The sequence below is a fragment of the Mytilus edulis genome, chromosome 9, assembly GCF_963676685.1.
Source record: "Mytilus edulis chromosome 9, xbMytEdul2.2, whole genome shotgun sequence".
In the NCBI taxonomy this organism is placed as follows: Eukaryota; Metazoa; Mollusca; class Bivalvia; order Mytilida; family Mytilidae; genus Mytilus; species Mytilus edulis.
The window spans coordinates 16143545-16157103 of record NC_092352.1 but is presented as its reverse complement, the minus strand read 5'-3'; the positions used below and the strand labels follow the sequence as shown (position 1 = coordinate 16157103).

General features: G+C 33.7%; 2 protein-coding genes across 2 annotated transcripts in view; one reads left to right on the top strand and one right to left on the bottom strand.

Moving 5' to 3' along the window:
• Positions 1 to 3533: 3533 nt before the first annotated feature.
• On the bottom strand, positions 3534 to 5811 carry LOC139489563 (uncharacterized). The gene has a single exon (XM_071276124.1). The coding sequence runs from the start codon at positions 5710 to 5712 to the stop codon at positions 3616 to 3618; it is 2097 nt and encodes a 698-aa protein (XP_071132225.1). The 5' UTR covers positions 5713 to 5811; the 3' UTR covers positions 3534 to 3615.
• Positions 5812 to 8485: 2674 nt separating this feature from the next.
• Positions 8486 to 13559, top strand: part of LOC139489841 (MAM and LDL-receptor class A domain-containing protein 1-like) — a 77473-nt gene continuing 72399 nt past the window's right edge. The window contains exons 1-2 of the mRNA XM_071276687.1: positions 8486 to 8519; positions 8889 to 8986. Coding sequence (XP_071132788.1) covers positions 8486 to 8519; positions 8889 to 8986 — 132 coding nt within the window. The remainder of the gene's footprint in view (positions 8520 to 8888; positions 8987 to 13559) is intronic.

Here is a 13559-nt window from a genome sequence, read left to right as displayed (position 1 = left end):
TGTCAAAAAATATTAGGTTTAGTATATTTTTCTTTCAATTTCTTTTTCTGCGTTTAACCTTGTGTGTGTTTGTTATAGATGCTATATCCGAAACTCATTCAGTCATTTGGGTAATTATCATTTAAAGTTGGACAAACTGGGATTTGTTTATCACATGAAAAAAACCCATTGGTGCTCAATATCTAAAGAGATTGACGAACCCTACAGACTGAACTGAAGGATGGTTTTCTTTTTCATTTACAGCCGATTTCAGTGAGTGTGTAGCCAAAGGTAATATCTTTGGTTAGCTTGCTTGTTAGCTGAACCGTGAAGTCATCATTAGGTCAGGTATACAACACACCTTTCGAAGTAGCCTAGTCCAACAGACAGATAGATTGGTTATCTACTGAACTAGTCTACTCTTAAAGGAGGATAGTTTACCTGATCTAACAACGACTTCACGGTTCAGCTAACAAGCAAGCTAACCAGAGATTTTACTTTTGGCTTCACACTCAATGAAATCGGCTGTAAGAGATACATTCAAGTGATGACAATGGACACACGTCAATGATACATCTATTTTTCTTATATATATAAAATCAAAAGCACTAATGGTCTTCGAGGTATTCCAGTAATTCCCTTTGGAATGGGTTTATACAATGTTGAACAACCAGCTCAGTAGGTATGAATCCTTTTGTTCAATCAATATGCAATATGAACAAAGCAGCTTAATAAAACTGTTTGTGTAATCGATATGAATTGTTTGGAATCCTGAAATGCTTTATAATTCCATTTCACTTCAATAACTTTGGCAATATATATTTACAGCATAATCGATATTGCTCATAAATTTTAATTTAATATTAATGTAAAATTTCCAATAAAACTTTAAGTTTCTATTTACAATGCTTTAAGAGTTAGACTATCCAATCTATACTGCTACTTGCATAACAGAGTTGGATTTAAACTTAAACTATCAAACGTGTTCTGTTTATTGGTCCACTAAAAAGGACATTTTTTATACAAAAGATACGCATACGAGACATGGTTATATATAGGCTAATGCACACATACGAGACGTGTTTATATTGTTTGCACGCGAACGAAATAGGGAAAACTTTGATGAGTGCAGCTTTGAATAAAAAAAACAGATCGAATAAAGCTAGGTCAGAAGTTTCTGTTTTGATCTACATACCAAGATGATTCCTCTAAAGAACCTTTCAAATTCCCAATGACGTAACTCAATTTTACCCGATAAATCATTTTGAATAGATTCTTTTTTCAAATTAAAGTTTTCTTGTTGAAATATCCAAAGAAACAGTTTTGTAAAAGCAATATCTACGTATATGCACGCGTAAACCGAACTTTGTTGTTGCCAATTCAAACATGGTCCGTCCTCTTCCTTTGTGGAATTTTTATTTTTATACAATTCTGATTGTCTATTGATATATTACGATTAGAGGCGGATTAAGGGGTGGAGCAGGGTCGCACCCCTTTGTGTGCAAAATTTGGTTGGTTATATTAGAAATCACTGAGGTTAAACTTGAGCGGGTCCCCTCTGAGGTAGTCAGTGGACCTTCTTTATGAAAATTTCTGAATCCGCCCCTGACAATTGCTGGATGATGACTAGTCCCTTATATGTTTAAGATTACGAAGATAATTTAACCTACTGTCTAACTGTTACGATTTCCATAGAACTAAGCTTTCAATATTTAGCACACGAAACAGAGTATGCCATATGTGATGGGTTTATTGTTTAAGACGAAGCGCATGTTTTATTAAGATGTCCTCTTTATAACTATTTCAAAAACCATTATGTTGCTGAAACTGTTAATGAAAATTTGAATACTTTAGATTATTTCTAAAAGTTAGTTTTTTTATTCTCAAGTGTAAATATGTTACGTTTGTGTGTGCCAAAACCTATTATTTGATTTTAAGAAGACGTATTTTTGTTTTATATATTGTAAATAGTTCTTTATTTCATATTGTTATATCTTTTTGCATTTTAAAAGTATCTTATAATTCTGTATATAATGGCTCTCATTTACATGTTCCTAATTTCGTTGCTATACTCCCGTCCCCTTTTCATGCATGTGACCTATATATACCGAATAAGACTTGTTACCGGGTTTGTTCTATCATGAAAAACACGACGGATGCCACACGTGGAGCAGGATCTGCTTACCCTTCTGGATCACCGGAGACCCCCCCCCCCCCCCCCCCCAGTTTTTGGTGGTGTTCGTGCTGCTTAGTCTTTAGTTTTCTATGTTGTGTTTTATGAACTATTGTTTGCCTGTTGTCTTTTTTCCTTTTTAACCATGGCGTTGTCCTTTTATTTTCGACTTATGAGTTTGGTATCTTTCACCCCTCTTTTAATTAGTATTGTTTTACAATGTATAAATATCGATTGTACTTGTTGAAAGATGAGACTTTAATAAAATATTGAATTGAATTGTATCGACAACAGGTCTGGTATTTGTATCATACTGCTAATCTTTAATTTGTTTTAAAAACTGGAAAGAAATATAAACAGGTCACATTTTTTTTTTAATTTTGTTGTTGTTTAAGACTAGATCTTTTAGATAATATTGAAAATTATTATTAGAAAACAAAATGATTGAACTCTTAGTAATAGTTTCAAAAAATATGTTTTGCTGTTTATCTGAGATTTTATAAATAATTAATAGTGATAACCTTGGCGAGTTGTTGAGCCGTTATCAGAATATACAGAATAAACAAACTGCATAATCTTATTTTTCATGCAAGATGTAGACAATTTATTTTAAACAACGATTGAAAGGTACACTAAAACAGCTGTAAGATATATGTCCATCATCACTGCATATCTCTTACTTAAGTTTTAAATATAGCCAGGAAATCGGGATACAACGATTCTAGTAACTTTCAAACAATTTTGAGTGGGCGATTTGGTCAAATTTAGTTTGTAAACACAATATATATATTTGACGTCATTCTCAACCGGAATCATCATTAATTGTCCCTACTTGATAATGACTTAACACGATTGTCTTCGTGCGATTGGTAATCAGCTATAAGTATAATCTGACCTAGTACTACATGAATCAACCAAAGAATAGAATGTGTCAGTTCAAACTAAATTTATTAACAACCTCAACTATCATTACAATGCATTTTCAAAATACACAAAGCATATTTTATGTAAGCCGGTAACATGTAAAAAGGGAATTTGCGCACAACATAAAAAAGATGAGGGGGTTAAGGGGGGGGGGGTGGGTGGGGGGGGGGGGGGGGGGAGGGGGGTAGGATTTGAGACTTTTAATGAAATTTGTTTTTGTGTTCATAATAGTTTATGACGAATCCCACTTTATTTTCAGTTGGCTAAACTGTACGGATTAAAGACAATTGGTATTACATTTTAAAATTGAATGTAATTGTTAAAAGCATACAATAAAATGTTTCTAATTCGTTATTTTCTATTCGAGATCTTAGTGGCAAGATGTAACACAGTTTTCAGTAGTTAAAGCATCCCGTCTGCAATGGCTACACTTTTTGCCTGACAATAACATAGAATATAAGTTTTATGAGTAAATTTTACTGAAATAAAAACTAAGCTGAAAATTTATCTTATTTCGCACATATGCAACATATTATTAATTAAGTTTTTGTTGAATCTGTCAGAAGCGTGGTTACAGTACGACTTCTTAAGTAGGACGACACAACTCTTGCCCTGTCAATAACATGACTTCGTACCTTTCCAAAGCAAACAAACGAAATAAAAATAAAGACACCCTGCCAAGAACCAAAACAAATAAATAAATACCAAAAAACTGTTTCGTTCGAAAACGAAGCGACGTAAGCAAAAACCCATGTTAGCCCCATTACGATTGATAATTTTACATAGACAAGAAGTTTACATCCCTCTTTTCTTCTTAAAATCTTATTTGTTTTTCGACTAGAAACAAAAATAGACCTAACAGTGAAAATATAGAAAAACATATTAGTAAGTACTAACAATCCAATTGGCACAATAAAGTACACCAACAATGCCTGCTTGTTTCCAATCCAACACACAATTTGTCCATACTGCGGACTAAAGTCACTGACTGTAAATGCATCTAAGCACACTCCCGATACTACAATGATCATTGGGCTAACCCATGCGTATACTGAATACCACACAAATTTCTTGGTACTCTCGTCCTCTTCCGTTTTAACGAATCCTTTCGAAAATGTGATGAAAATATCGAATGACATACAGTTCATCCAAAATACGGAAGCCAGGAATGCATAATGTATAGTTATTGCAAACCCAATACAAACGTGTCTATGATCTTCCACTGTGTTGGCGAGTAAGAATAATAACTGTGCGACTATGAGAGACACCATCAAACAGATTAAACTTTTACCGGGGGTGTTCTGAAGCTTTGGAAAACGTAGATAAAGATAGAGTGTTATGGTCAGAGCAGTGATAGATACCACTGACCCAACAAGGGACAAAATGCTCTCCGCTTCACGGTATATGCTGACCAAATAATCGCCAGAAAACAATTCATTAAGTACATCACGGCAGACATATGCATGATTGCTATCTTCATAGAAGGAGTCATTAGTTAATGTTTTGTTTATAGTATATATAAATATGTTATTATTGTTTATAATTTCATATTCCGTATCATTCAACTGAATATAAACACAATCACTCCGAACTTTGCCCCGGGAAAATGTATCTGGTATGTCTTTACTTGAAACTGTCGGTTTATATACACATTTCCCATTTTCATAAAAAAGAGGAATTATGCAATTAACCTTTCTACAAACATCGGTAAAGAGATCATACAGTTCAAATGTTGGGCAGAGTTTACTGTTTCTTTCTGGTTTCTGCGCTCGACGTCGCTTGACGTATGTACCAGTAGCCAGATTAGTGTGATAATCAAACAAAAGTCTGTAACTGTAACTAGTTATTTTCCTTTTCTCTCCGGACGGTCTCAGCGTCCATGCACGAGCACTGCAGACAAGTTGGTCAATACTTACATTGTTGCAATGGGCACAGTCTTTATTTTTGTAAACATGATCATTAAAAACTACTTCAGTTGGTCCATCTTGGCATCTGCTCGCACTATGTGTTGATAAACAAGTATCTGTAATAGGGAAACATCGCCTAGATTTGTATCTTGAATCAGCGCCCGATGTTGGTGGATAGAGACGCTTGCTACAATGTTCATCGTTTTTCATACTTTCGAGTGTTCTATTAACGTCTCCTCTGTGAGGCCAATTACAAGAAAAACCTGTTTGCCAGGACAAGAATTCTTCTCCATGACATGCTGCACAATACATGTTCCTATACATATATCCAGTAGCTTTACCGCTCACTGGAATTTGTATACTACCAAATGTTTCGCATTCTTTTTTTAGTTCGGTACTTGCGTCTGTTGGACATTTCTGCACCACAAATACATACGAGTTCTCATCAATCCCAGGAATATATTCACAACTAAAATTTTGTTTAAATGTTTGAATGGTTTGGTTGATAGTGACATCAGAACAACAATCATCATATACAGTGCATTCAGAATCACAATTACAATTCCTATCGTCAATATCCAATTCTTTGCATGACCATTTTTGTTGGCAGAATGAACTATTTAAGTCGGTTACATCTTCCTCGAGTATTTCATTAACAATCTGCATTACTACAGTTCTAACAAAAAACGAATAAATAAAGAATAACAGGGAAAATTTAAGTGTGAACATGTTAAAGTATTTCCTGTATATTCATCGTCCAATGTTCAAATGAAACTGAAGTTTTAGCTACATCTGCTGATAGTGTATATGTAATTTTGACAGACAACACTCGGTGTGTTTATGTATCTAACTCCACTCAGAATCTCAATTAGATTCGGAAATATAACACATACACACAATGATTAATCTTTTACTTTGATGATTATTCATTCATACTTATCCTCACGATTCTAATTTCTTTAATTATTACAATAAATACATTTAAAAAAAAAAAGTACGTTAAATAGATATAAGGAGATGTGGTATGAGTTCCTATGAAACAATTTTCCATACAAGTCACAATTTGTAAAAGTAAATCACTATAGGTTTCAGTATCCCCAGTAGTTTAGTTTTTTATACATGTTATTTACGTGTAAACTTTGGCAAGTCCCATTTTTTCAAAGACTTATTATTTTTTTTTATTTTCCCTTAGTATCTTCTGCATCATTTTTGGCTCATCTGAATCAGCCCGCCGGTCACCACTTGGCGTCTGTCGTCTGTTGTTCATCACCCGTTCACATTTACAAAAACCTCAAGTCTCATCTGGAAACCAAACTTGGACACAATAATCCCTTGGGTTTATTGTTCAAGAAATGTGTCCGTTGTTACTACTTTCCAGCCAACATAACCACCAAGGATGGACATTTTAAAAAAATTTAAGCAAAAAAAGGTTTTCCTAAAAAAAAAAAGGGGGCATACGTACACTATGCCCCCTCGGCCTAAATCTGCCACTGATGAGTGTAACGTGTGGAATTTCTTTTCTCAAGTGTGCAAAATGAAGTCTTGACACATTTTTTCCGAATTCAAAATAATTCTATTTTATAAGTGATGCCCCTCGTTTTCACCAGGGTAGAGAAGCGTCACATATAAAGTATTGTTATTGTTAAATCGTATATGGATAAGAACAAGAAAACGCGTATAAAGAGTAATGGAGAATATCAACGAAAATTGTAATTTATATGCAAAAAAAAACTCAACTTCTATGTACTATATATATTTGTATACTAGTACGTTCAAGGTAAATTAATTAAGGTGGCTCGTGGGTACAAAAATTTCAGCAAAAAATTAAACTTTTATTTTTTCATTACAAATTTTATTTATAACACTATTAGTTATTACTTTATGATATGGTACAAAAATCAACCAAAAAAATCGATTCGGTTTGACCCCATATGACTTTTAAAATGTTCATATCATTGAAAAAGCTCCAAATTATCTCCCTTTAGTGCAAAAATGCCATTTTTTGGCATTAAATTTCAAATATCTTTTTTTAACTCATCGGTGACCTATATTTTTTATTATTGTTTTCAAATAAGCTGTACATAAACGAAATAATTGTAAAATTTAAGCGATTTCTGTAATTAGGTTATTTTTGTATTTCGATATTACCTCTATTTCTCCTATTAGTTCAACAGAAAAAAAGGACATTAACAAAATGTATGGTTCTTCCGGAGGCAGATTGTGAGCTTAAATGAACGATGACCCCATTTTTTTACTTCATTTTTCTTTTAATTATATGATAAAGTTCATTTATAAAATAATATAGCAAAATCCTATATTAGAAAAAAAAAGATTTATACCCAGGAGCTCCCTTAACTACTAGTGTATCTCAGAAAACAGCACTGAGTTGCATATATCATTGTACTTTACAATCATGTAGTTGTTAACTGCTATGTCATTTGGTCTCTGGCTGAGAGTTGTGTCATTGACAACCATACAACATCTTAACTGACGGCTATTGTTCCGGGTATTTTTTTTTAACATCCGTGCGTTCGCCCATTTAGCTACCTGATATAGATGGCAAAATATCTGATTCGATCCTCTCCTTTCCTCATTATTACATTTGAAGTAAATACTTTTAGTATCTGAATTAAAAGTAGATGTTAGATATAAGTAATCAAGACGGAAAACAATAACACAACAATACCCGAAAATACACACAATCTGTCCAGTAAAATCAATTTCTTATCCCACCTGCAACATATTTAATGTTCAGCGATGTACTACTTAAGCCCCTAAAGCTGTGTTCTGATATCAAGCATATCAGTACTAACATTAAGTGCTGCGACTCATTTCACAAAAATGTTTGAGAAAAATACTCGCAAGCCATAAACATTTTAGTATAACCAAGGATTCTAACTCACCATCAATTTTTGTCATAAGATTTTTTTGTGGTATTTAGTGTGTTTGGCTTGTTAGCACAATTTCTGATTAGCGCAGAAAAAAGGTGTCTAGTAAAATTAATGTCATATGACTATTTTGACTACCCATTATATACTGTCTTGTTTTCCCTGATTTTTTTGTTATCTTTTTTTTTTGTTTTGCTGTCGCTGAATGTTAATTATTGAAAAAGTCAAATGGCACTGATGTAGCTCACACGTCCATGATCAGGAAAAATAAATATTTACAATAAAAAACACACACACCAAAAGACTAAAAAAAAATGGCAGAGGGATAAATGAAGTTATGAAATAAAACTATTTCTGTATACAATTTTAATGAGTCAGTCTGTAAACAAAAAAAAGAACATCTGATTTTAAAGTTGATTAAAAGGTGTCCATAGCCCCTAGGAGTAATATCCATTAAATTTCATAGTGCTGGTCAAGCGTTATACAACTAAATTGTCAACGGGGAACGAACTACATTGTAAATTGAGCCATTTCATCATTCTTCTAGTTAATTTATTCGGAAACTTACAATTATGGACAAAATTATCTCGTACTTCTTTCTTTTACTTGGACTGATGTGCGAAGGGCATTTACCAATAGTGAAAAACGGTAGGTAGTATCTATTTTTAAAGTTTTCAGAATACACTCGTGAAAAACTCCGGGCACACTTACTAGTAATACAGAAAAATATAAGAATAAGAAGTTGTGATATGATTGCCATTAAGAGAACTCTAAATCAGAAACCAAATGACAAATATAGACATTAACAACTCAGTATAGCTCACGGTACATCCTACAATAATAACCAAAACCAATACCGCATAATAAGGTATAAAAGGCCCGAAATAACAGAGATGAAACGATTCAAACGAGAAAATTAACAGCCTGATATATCTACAAAGCAATACACTCTGTGTAGAAAATAAAAGACTGACGGAACTATTGTTATATTTGTACATGTTTTATTATTTATTTTAGCAACTTCGAAGTTTCTGGGCAACACTACATCTATTGATGCGACCGACGTTAGCAGTCTTATAGTTATACGAGACCATGGTCATGATATTGACACTAAGGTACAGTAAATGTATTTTATATCAAACAATCTTTTTCAACAAGTATTTTGATTGGTCTGGCTGCTATCTTTGGTTTGTTTGTTTTTCATGATCTTGAGTTCGACTGTTCGAAGAATGGACGCCGTCTCTTTGAGAGCACCAGATTTCACAATCGGTTTTATGACGGGATTTTGTTTGAGTTTTTACGGTGTTTGAAGTATATGCCTGTTATTCTTGTTCAACACAATTTCGTTCGAGTATTGTTGTCAAAATGAGCATTTTTGTAAAAAATATTTGTTAACTCTAGATGGTGTTCATATTTTTTACTATTTTACTATTATAACTTACACCTCAACGAAAGCTTTCAAGTGTAAGTTTTTGTACCTTATATATATGGGTGAATGGTAGAGGATACTCTGTTTTCCGGCAAAGTACACTGACGCGAGTATAGTGTCATAAACATTTATGTGCGATTTCGCCAATCCGATAATAAATTCCAGTCGTATAATCTTGATATATAACGTAAGTTCAACGAGCCAAAATTTTACCAAAATCTACGATATAGTCCATGTACTGTAACGAAAATCAATTAAGTTGAAGACGAACTTCGATGCAAACTATGATTTCGAAATTTGCAAAACTGCCAATAATATGTAGCGCTGAATAACTTGACTTTTATTAGATCGCTACTCGAATATGCATGTGAAGTTTGGGATAATATGTGTTATTGTAAAAAATAAGAACAACTGCAGCTTGAGGCAGCCAGAATTGAAACAGGTCTTCCCGCTATTTTTACAAATAATAGAATTATTTATGATGAGATTGGTTGGGAAACTCTAGCTGAACGAAGAGAAATAAGGAAGTTACATTTATTCTATAATATTCAACATAATAATGCACCAGCCTATCTTTGAAATTCAATTCCACCAACAATCCAAAGTACAGCTGTTTATCCATTACGCAATGGGAATGATATAATATACCCTTTTTGTAGACTTTCATTAACCCAAGAATCCTTAATACCTTCAACAATACGACTGTGAAATAACCTTGTGTGCATGTGTGCATGGTGACAGCAACATTGACTCTTTAGGTAAATTTAAAACCGAACTAAAAAATCTTAAATTGAATCCAAAATCCCAAGTACCAAAACATTATGACTTTGGCAATTGTAAACTCAACATTATTTTGACACAACCATAGATGTAATGGGTATTACATCTATGACACAACTTAGGTGCTCAGCTTCTTTTTTGAATTATGATCTTAACAGAGTTAACATTATTTCAGATACGTCTTGTAGTTGTGGTGCTAAGTGCGAAGATTCACGTCACTTCTGTTTTATTGTCCTAATTATGCGAGTATAAGAAACAAATTATTTATCTACATTGGTTACCAGATAATTCTCTAGGCTAGCTTTGAACATCTTAACCTCCGCGATACGTCTTTAACTAATGTTGAAATGAAAGAATTGTAAAGAATGTAATATATGAATTTATTAGAGTCTAAGAGGTTTCTAATTGTGTAATATAGCACATTATAAAGTGCAAATACATGCATATTGTGTATAACCATTCACATCATCACACACCATCTCTTCACAGTTCATATTTTTTTTTATATATAATGTATTGATTGTATGCATGCTTTGTAAATATTCTATTGTTATAAATTGTTATTGTAGGAGAAGACTATATAAGTTTGATTAACTTGTGTCTCATCCCTTTTGCACATTTAAGCAAATAACATATGTTTAAACTAAACTCAGTAACGTTATTTTGATTTCATGTAGTAAATTCCACTTATTAAATAATTAGGATTCAACAATTCTTGTCAACAAATGCCGCTTTTAATTTTCGCACACGGCTTCTTATCACCGGTAAATTCTATATACACCATATTGTTTCATTGAATAGCACATATTGTTTTCATGAAATAACACGGCGAAAAAATAAAGACGTTTGATGTATATAAGATTACTAGTATATGTAACCGACGGGAAAGTGGAAGCCATGTCCCGCAAATGTGCGTAGTCCCAGTGTATATACCCATCACGTTTCAGCAGTAAAAATTAAACAACCGACACCTTGAATTTCACTGAATGTCTTAATTAAGAGTGAGTGAAACAAAACATATAACTTAAACACATGGTGACGACTGCTGTTTGTATTAAGTAACACACCTAAGTTTTATTTGAATTTTAAACTTAAATCGAATATATTATCTTAACTTAGATAAATGGTCCTCGGCCAGAGTTTACACCCTCACGGCTTATTTAAATTTCACCACAACAGTACTGAAATGAATTAATTAAAATGACTTAAATTTACACGAAAGTAATGATGCTTTAAAAAGCAACACAAACCACGCTCGAACTACTCTGACGAAGTTATAGGTGCTCAGTTTTGTATAGGTGCTCCACGGTAGAAGAAGGGTTTGTATAGCTCCTGCTGCACTCATTTAACCCGTTCGAATTTCTTCTGTCTGGTACCCTTAGGCAGCAACCATTTAATTTTCTGGGGGGGGGGGGGGGGGGTCTGGACAATTTTTTTTTCGCCTGCCCCATAGCCCCCCCCCCCAGAAAATCAAATGGTTGCTGCCGTAGTTGCATAACAAAATTTGGTCGTAGTCAACGGTACAGTTACAATTTGATTTAATAATGTCAATTGTTTCCTGGGGAGTTACAATCAATGCCCTAAAATGCCAATTTTGAATATTTCCTATTTTTTTGATAGACTTGACTTTTTTGTCAAAAAAAAAAAGCTGGCTTGTCACGGTTTGTCAGATTTTCGGAATCCTCTGATTTTATCCATTTGAAAGCCTTGAAAAAAAAATTACCCGGTGACCACCCTTTTTCTTTTTATAAATCTTTTACATGTATAATGATTAGCCATCTGTAAAAGTCTTATAAAATTTTTATTACTTTTTAATGGTTTCTGAGAACTCCAACTTGTCAATGTTAAAGCTATGAAAAGACAAGAGAGAATTCCCGCCAAAATTTCATAGGCTAATATCTCAAAAACAAGCACGGTGACCTATATATTTTTTTGGCTCTTTGGATTCCTTTATTATAATCCCCTATCAATATAAACTAGTGTTTTAAAAAGTTAATTACTCTGAAACTGAGAAGCGAACTTCCTTTAAAAAGCACAATTTAAAACTTTTTCGATTTTTGGCACATTGTATAGGGGTTTATTTTTCTTTATTCTTTTAAAATTTACAAAATTTTTCATAGACATAAAGTCACATTGTTTCAAATTGTGAATATTTTTTTCCAGCAACCTTTTTAATCCGGAATTTGTCCGTCTCCGGTGACGTTGTCATTTCAAGATAGAGTTATCTCTCTTTTGGCGCCAAGCGAAACGTTGAAAAAAAGAAGGTTATTTTCCCATGAATTATCTTTATATATTTGTTCACCGCTTGACAGAAAAGACACAAATTGCAACAGTATCATAGGTTCGTTTTGAAAAGATTGACACATAGCTAATTTGGGTGTCTAAGAAATTAATACCCATTTTTGTTTCTGGACATTTATCAGTATATCCTTACCTACTATATATAGGAGCTAATTCGAGGAGTTGTCTCCCAGTTTCACATCTAATCCATCTATTTTTCCATTTTGGTTTTTGGTTTTTGACATCTTAACTGCACTTTTCACATCAAACATTGTGGTCATTTAGATTTGAGGCCTCCTATGCTGCATCTTTTGCTAACTGATCCGCTGCATGTACATGTATCTTGTTCCCGGCTATATTAGCATGGCCTTGGATTCAAGATAGGGTAGTTTGTAAGTTGCCTCTAGGGAGGGTCCCAATGCTTTCTTTGATGTCTGTGATAGTGTCGATGTAGTTCGATGACTTCCAGTTAGAAGCCAAGATGCCAACCACTGTCTGGCTATCTGATAGAATCCTTATTTTCAGTGAACTGTTTTCTAAAGTGTGTAAATGCAGTGTTCTAGGACCATAAGGATAGCTACAAGTTTCGCTAAGAGTATTTAGCCTCTGCTAGCTACTGGTCTTTTTAGGCTAATTCCTTGGTGGTTCTCAGTATAATTAACTGCTCCTGCTTCACATGTTCCTGGATTTCCCTGACAGGAGCTATCTGTAAATGCGATAGCTGTTGACTCTGAGCTTTCTCCTATCAGTTCTTGTACAAATTGTTTGCTTTGGGCAGTTGGTTCTGCATTGCTGTTTTTCGAGCTTTCTAATCAACTCCAGTAGTTTGATGCTCTCGTCAGCTTAAAGTCTACTTCTGCCTTGTAGGTAAACTCTGGTTCTATCAGTTTTATGTCTACTTTTCTTGTTTTTAACAAATCCATAGCCTGATAAATAGCCTTACCAAATGGAGATTCTTGGCGTTCTTATGTTTCATTGTTGGTAAGATACTCCTCCAGCTGGTGTTTGATTAGTTCAGCTTTATATTTGGATTGGATTTTTGCTATTCCTCAGACTGAGATTTCTTCCATTCTCAACTAAACTTTTTTATGAGATTGTTTCCCTTGAATACTAAGTCATCTGTAATCAGTTGAGCTGACAGATGTATGTACAGAGTACTTCTTAAACTTAGTCAGTTAGACATGTCAGAGCCCTGTATT

Coding starts and splice junctions, on each gene's coding strand:
- LOC139489563 (XM_071276124.1), bottom strand. CDS start 5,712: ATGTTCACACTTAAATTTTCCCTGTTATTCTTTATTTATTCGTTTTTT.